Here is a 6,978-nt window from a genome sequence, read left to right as displayed (position 1 = left end):
AAAAAGTCATAGTATAGTATGTCGTCCAAAATTTGAAAAAAAGGTCATAGTATAGTAAGTCGTCCAAAATTTGACAAAAAGTTCATACTTTAATATGATGTCCAAAATTTGAAAAAAGTTCATACTTTAATATGATGTCCAAAATTTGAAAAAAGTTCATACTTTAATATGATGTCCAAAATTTGAAAAAAAAGTCATAGTATAGTATGTCGTACAAAATTAATCATGCAAACTCCATGCAGAAAGGCCCTCGTTCCAACCGGGGATCGAACCCGGGTCTTCTCGCTGCAAGGCGAGAGTGCTTACCACAATTCCACCGCGTGGCCTCATTTTGGACGTATGTCGTCCAAAATGAGACAAAAAAGTCATAGTATAGTGTGTCGTCCAAAATGAGACAAAAAAGTCAAGGTATAGTATGTCGTCCAAAATGAGACAAAAAGTCAAGTATAGTATGTAGTCCAAAATGAGACAAAAAAAAAAAGTCATAGTATAGTGTGTCGGTCCAAAATGAGACAAAAGTCATAGTATAGTATGTCGTCCAAAATGAGACAAAAAAGTCATAGTATATTGTGTCGTCCAAAATGAGACAAAAAAGTCATAGTATATTGTGTTGTCCAAAATGAGACAAAAAAGTCATAGTATACCAGTTCTTATAAAGAAGACATTTTCAATCCAACATCCAAAATGCAGATTGAAAGGAGACAAAAGTCTCTCACCTGTCAGGAATTTGTTGGTGTGGTGGATTTTTTCACAATCATAAGCTTGTGGTGTCCACTAGGTGGCAGCATCATTTCCACACCTGTGTGATTGTGTATCAGACTCTACAAAAGGCCAAAGAGTGTTTTTTAAAACTCATGCTACACTTGTGGAAAAAAGCCTGACACCTGTTGGATTGTAAACTAATGTGCAGTTAGGGAATTGAACCGACAACCTTGCAGACTTGTGTTGTTGTGTAGAAGGATTGAACCCATGACGTTAGAAGTGCACAGCAGTGTTCTTGTCCACTGAGCCGTCTGCTCCTACACCTTGACAGGCTTTCTTACAACTTTTGACTGTTTTCATTCAATCTTAAACTCAAAAAGTTCACTTCATCATAGGATTTGAACTCACAACTTCAGACACACAAGTCTAACCCTTACATCAGAAGCTACTGTGACTCTTTCTTGTTGTTTTTAAGTTCTGTTTTTGGTCGAAAGTTTTACATGTTTGTGAACTCATTGTAAGATTAGAACTTTTAACCTCAGAGATACAAGTCATCTTCTGGTGGACTGAGACACCTGTCTTCCTGCTCTTACTCTGAATTTCTTAGTGCATGTCATCCTCTGCGCCAGTGCAGCGCTCGCCTTGAACAGGCTGGAAAAAGCCTCAGAGGTGCTAGCTGGCAATTTTTGAAAATATATCTATATATTTTTACATTACATGTCATTTAGCAGACGCTTTTATCTGCAAGGGGTGGAGTTGAACATATATAATATGTAAAAATACTATAGTATATATATATATATACTTATGTGTATATATACACACACATAAGTATATATATATATATATCTATATATCTATATACACATAAGTGTGTATATAAAGTAATCTAAACTATTAAACCATGAATCCAGTTTTTTTCACCAGCAGCACGGCCCTCTCGTGGCATCATTAAGGAATCACGTGACATAAAAGATCACTGCACTGAGTGAAGATGTGTCACTCTGTCTCTGTTTCTAAACAAGAGAAACAAAGAAAAGTCAAAGCAAATCAAATACAACCAATAATCTTCATAACTATCAATGACGTAATGATCGTTTTTATTGATTGTTTGTGTCGTTTCTTCTTTAAATCATCTCTAAAAACAAACACAGTGGCTGCTCTCACTCCAAACACGAGCTTTGTACACAACAGGAAGCGGGCAGCTGTTTCCGGTTCCGCCGTCACTCAGCTGATCCTCTGCTGTTTGTAAACACAGTGGTCTGTGGGTCCGCGGGTTCGAGCTCGAAGTGTTTTCCCGCCTCTTCCTCGTCCACGATGATGGAAGGTCGCGAGGATAGTGACGTCATAGAGCAGCAGGTGGAGGACAACACGGAGAATAGCTCGCGCAGCCTCGTCAGTCCGGCAGGCGGGGGGCGGGGCCCCTGTAGCTCCTCCCAGAGACTGTTGAACTACAGTGACGCGCTCATCTCTATCATCGCGACGGTCATGGTGAGGTCACAGCTGAAGCCACGCCCCCTCTCCCACCTTTCTCCCAGTCACGTGACGTCACCTGTTTGTGTTTTCAGATTTTACCTGTGGCTCACACAAAGATGGAGGATGACGAGGTAACGAGAGACGTCTCACTCTGTTCATAATAAAGTTATCACAGTAACAAATATTTGAAAATTTAAAAATGTAAAAATTATTTTTCTTTTGTTGTTTTTTCAGCAGTTACGACAAAGTTTTCAGCTTCTGTTAACGACAAAAATCGCAGTTTATTTAATGACGTTTCTCATCGTGACTGTGGCCTGGGCCGCCCACATCAGGTCATTCACTCACTCACACACTGGCCGTTTCTCAATATCCATACTTGTGCGTACTTGTGCGTACTTGTGTGTACTTGTGCGTACTTGTGTGTACTTGTGCGTACTTGTGCGTACTTCATCATCAGCCTCAGTCCAAGTGCTGTTCTAATTCTCAAGTAAGCGAACAGCGAGGACGGTTCTCAAACCCGGAAGTATGCATCGGAGGTGACTTCAGCGTACTTGGGATGGTCATGTATCCCAGAATACATTTGGGCGGAGCATAGCAGCAGATAATAGAAACATAAATCTGAAATAAATATTTCTCTGTGTCCCGGAACAAAGTTTTAACATCATTTGAGGCGAGAAATGAGTCATTTAGAATTCAAACGTGTGGTTTGTGTATGAAGATATGACGTATTTATAGTTTGGCAGCGACGTTTGTCGGAGGTGACAAGCTCCGCCTCTGCGGACGCTCTGCGCTCACTGTGTCCAGCAGAGGGCAGCGTGACCTCGGCCTGTCCTGATGAAATGATCCGCTGTCATTAGATGCTCGGTGTGATCCATAGATTTGTTGTTGACGTGTTATTTTGTTTTTAATGGAAACGTTTTGACCTTTGAAAGTTTGTGTATTATTAATGTTTTATTTATTTTAACTTTGAATTTTAGATTTATATTAAAGTCGCACGGTCATTGTATCTGTATTAAAATATAATATGTAAATATTAGATATGCAGAGTAGTATGTATATATATATATATATATATATATATACTACTCTACAATGCTGTAATATATCTAATTTCCACATTATATTATTTGTATTGTATATTTTAGTAGAAATAAATTAATTAATGAAGTTCAACATTTAAAATGTAAAAATAATAATATATATGCATTTATTAAAAGTATTTCAATGTTCATTTATCAACACCGTAGGTGGCGCTAATGAGGCTGCAGCACTTTCAAACAGCAGAACAATACATACATACTTGCATACTTGAGTATTGAGAAGCAACCACATACTTGTGTACTCCCGTACTTGGCAAGTATATACTACTTCTCAAGTATATACTTCCCAAGTATTGAGAAACGGCCACTCACTCACTCACTCACTCACTCACTCACTCACACTCACTCAGTCATTAATCACTTTCTTGTGTCTCAGGTTGTTTCAGGTCATCGTTTACGTCGATGATTGTCTCGCTTTACTCAACCTCGTAAGTTGTGATGTCAGCACTTCAATAACTTTAGTAACTTTAGTAACTTTAATAACTTTAGTAACTTTAATAACTTTAGTAACTTAAGGAACTTTAATAACTTCAATAACTTAAATAACTTTAGTAACTTAAATAATTTTAGTAACTTTAATAACTTTAGTAACTTAAATAACTTTAGTAACTTAAGGAACTTTAATAACTTTAGTAACTTAAGGAACTTTAATAACTTCAATAACTTAAATAACTTTAGTAACTTAAATAATTTTAGTAACTTTAATAACTTTAGTAATTTAAATAACTTAAATAACTTTAGTAACTTAAATAACTTTAGTAACTTTAATAACTTTAGTAACTTTAGTAACTTAAATAACTTTAGTAACTTTAGTAACTTAAATAACTTAAATAACTTTAGTAACTTTAGTAACTTTAATAACTTTAGTAACTTTAGTAACTTTAGTAACTTAAATAACTTTAGTAACTTTAGTAACTTAAATAACTTTAGTAACTTTAGTAACTTAAATAACTTTAGTAACTTAAATAACTTTAGTAACTTTAGTAACTTAAATAACTTTCGTAACTTTAATAACTAAGAAAGAAAGTAAACCCTGACAATGAAAGTGTTTGTTTGTTTGTTTGTTTTCAGGCTTGTATGATGATCATCACCTTCCTGCCATATACAGTGAGTCACATGATGATGATGATGATGATGATGATGATGGTGATGATGATGATGATGACGAAGATCTCTCTCTCTCAGTTTTCTTTAATGGCCTCTTTCCCTGACAACGGTCTGGGGCTCCTCCTCTTTTGTGGTTCAGTGATGATCATTGGACTCATTCAGGTGAAACACACAAACACACACAGTGTGTCTGTTGTGTAGTCAGGGATGGTGTTGTGTGTCTGTTGTGTTGTGTGCCTGTTGTGTAGTCAGGGATGGTGTTGTGTGTCTGTTGTGTAGTCAGGGATGGTGTTGTGTGCCTGTTGTGTAGTCAGGGATGGTGTTGTGTGTCTGTTGTGTATTCAGGGATGGTGTTGTGTGCCTGTTGTGTAGTCAGGGATGGTGTTGTGTGTCTGTTGTGTAGTCAGGGATCGTGTTGTACGCCTTCAGTCGTCCGGTTCTGCTCAGCGATCAAATCCAGATGTCGGAGAATCGAAGCTCCTACAAACATCACATCCTTAAAGTCATCATGAGAGTTCCCATCATGTGCTTCTTCGCCAGCGTCATCTCCTTCGTCTTCTTCCAGCTGGTTTGTCTCCTCCTCCTCCTCCTGTTCTTCTTCGTCTTCTTCGTTTTCTTCACTTAACAAACGTGTTGTTTTCAGTCGTACGCGTTGTTGGCCGTCGTCGTCTTCTTGCCGTACATCTCTCAGGGAGTGAAGTGGTGTCGCAGCAAAGCCATCGGTGAGTTCAGTCACTGATGATGACGATGATGACGATGATGATGATGATGATTAATCATTAAGTGTGTTGTTTCCAGGTCACGTGGACGAGTCTCCGGACGCCATGTTGTTCTCCAGCTTCCTGCCCAGTGAAGCTCTGAGTAAAGAGCGCGTGGAGGCGTTCAGCGACGGCGTTTACGCCATCGTGGCGACGCTGCTCATCCTCGACATCTGGTCAACGTCTTTCTTTGTTTTCTGGAACATTCATGAGGTTAAAATAAGAACGTTGATCAAATCATTTGGATGATGTTTCATTTGTTTCAGCGAGGACAACGTTCCAGACCCGACGGCGGTGAAGAAGACGTTTGGCGGGAGTCTTGTCGCCGCCCTGCAGGTCTACGGGCCACAATATCTCGCCTACTTCGGTTCCTTCGCCACCGTCGGCCTCCTGTGGTTCGTCCACCACTCGCTCTTCCTCCACGTCACCAGGACGACGCGTCTCATGGGTTTGTTGAACACGTTCTCGCTGGCGTTTGTTGGAGGTTTGCCGTTAGCCTACCAGCTAACTCAAGAGTTCCCGCGTAACTCGCGCAACGAACTGGAAGCCGTTCAGATCAGCTGCGTGATCGTGTTCTTCGCTGGGATTTTTCAGCTCAGCATCTTCGTGGTGGCTCTGTTCAGTCAGCAGGAGACGCTTCATCCTCACGTGAGACACGGCGGCCGTGAGCACGTCTTCATGCTCGCTAAGTTAGCGCTGTATCCGTGCGTCGCTTTGACAACGTTTGTCCTCACATGTTTTCTCACTAAATTCAGCGCCTCCATCTTCCACCTCATGGAGGTCACGGTTCCTCTGGCCTTTCTCGTCCTGAGGCTGTCGGTGCGTCTCGGACTCGCCGCCCTACGTCACGTCTTCTGTCCCGAGGCACTCGGCCGACAGTCTGTCCTCGAGGACGTGGTCGAGGACAACGTGCCGTTCAACACTTAGAGGGAAACGTTTGTGATTTAATGTCAAATCCTTAACGTCCATGTTGTCGTCGCCTAGCAACAGACGACGTTAAACACGTCACGTTTAAAAATCGTAAACCAGCTAATGCTAGGCTAATGCTACTTTTGATTTGCAACAATCATCGCATTTTACATAAACAACAAAGTTTCACACCTTTGACCTGAAGGGGGCGACACAGAGTCACTGTTTTCACCGTCAGCTTCGGTTAGCAACGTTCAGGAAGTAAAACGTTTGATGATGAACAGAGAGGAAGTGACAACACTACGAAATAAAACAGGAAGAAGGACACAATGAGGACAGTCTCCTCTCTGACCTTTGACCTCTGTCTGTGGTTGAGTTGACCCTTGGAGCACTTTGAACTTTAGACATTTATGTCATTTAACTTTGCACTAGTTTCAAGAATATAACCTTAGATGAGTCACAGTTACTCTGTGTGTGTGTGTGTGTGTGTTAACTGCTAACCAAGTCTGTTAACTGTTAACTGGTAACCAAGTCTGTTAACTGTTAACTCAGTCTGTTAACTGCTAACCAAGTCTGTTAACTGTTAACTCAGTCTGTTTACTGGTAACTAAGTCTGTTAACTCTTAATCTGTTGACTCTTTACTGAGTCTGTTAATTGTTAACTCAGTCTGTTAACTGTTAACTAACCATGTTAACTGGTAACTCAGTCTGTTAACTGTTAACTAACCATGTTAACTGGTAACTCAGTCTGTTAACTCTCAACTAAGTCTGTTAATTGTTAACTCAGTCTGTTAACTGGTAACTAAGTCTGTTAACTGTGTCTGTTCATATTTGGATGAAATTTGTTTTGATGACATCATCTGTGTTTGTTTGTTTGTTTGTTGTTGATGACGTCATCATTGACTGTAATAAAAGTCAGAATGTTC

General features: G+C 40.0%; 1 protein-coding gene across 2 annotated transcripts; it reads left to right on the top strand.

Annotated features, from left to right (window-relative positions):
• Positions 1-1,877: 1,877 nt before the first annotated feature.
• Positions 1,878-6,978, top strand: tmem175 (transmembrane protein 175). Of its 2 annotated transcripts, none has more exons than XM_044018740.1 (10): positions 1,878-2,193; positions 2,271-2,309; positions 2,416-2,510; positions 3,655-3,706; positions 4,350-4,385; positions 4,464-4,547; positions 4,789-4,953; positions 5,029-5,107; positions 5,184-5,319; positions 5,410-6,978. In XM_044018740.1, the coding sequence occupies exons 1-10, from the start codon at positions 2,020-2,022 to the stop codon at positions 6,068-6,070; spliced, it is 1,521 nt and encodes a 506-aa protein (XP_043874675.1). In that variant the 5' UTR covers positions 1,878-2,019; the 3' UTR covers positions 6,071-6,978. The 2 variants fall into 2 exon arrangements, with proteins under 2 accessions (XP_043874675.1, XP_043874674.1); XM_044018739.1 differs by having other exon boundaries at positions 2,413-2,510.

This window comes from Solea senegalensis, unplaced genomic scaffold (assembly GCF_019176455.1).
Source record: "Solea senegalensis isolate Sse05_10M unplaced genomic scaffold, IFAPA_SoseM_1 scf7180000017671, whole genome shotgun sequence".
NCBI classification, from domain to species: Eukaryota; Metazoa; Chordata; class Actinopteri; order Pleuronectiformes; family Soleidae; genus Solea; species Solea senegalensis.
This window is presented reverse-complemented; position numbering and strand designations above follow the sequence as displayed.

Excerpts from the sequence above, each read along its gene's own strand:
- tmem175 (XM_044018739.1), top strand. The coding sequence starts at position 2,020 with ATGATGGAAGGTCGCGAGGATAGTGACGTCATAGAGCAGCAGGTGGAG. Across the intron at positions 3,707-4,349 it reads GTCTCGCTTTACTCAACCTC|GCTTGTATGATGATCATCAC; the intron begins GTAAGTTGTGAT and ends GTTTGTTTTCAG. Across the intron at positions 4,954-5,028 it reads CCTTCGTCTTCTTCCAGCTG|TCGTACGCGTTGTTGGCCGT; the intron begins GTTTGTCTCCTC and ends TGTTGTTTTCAG.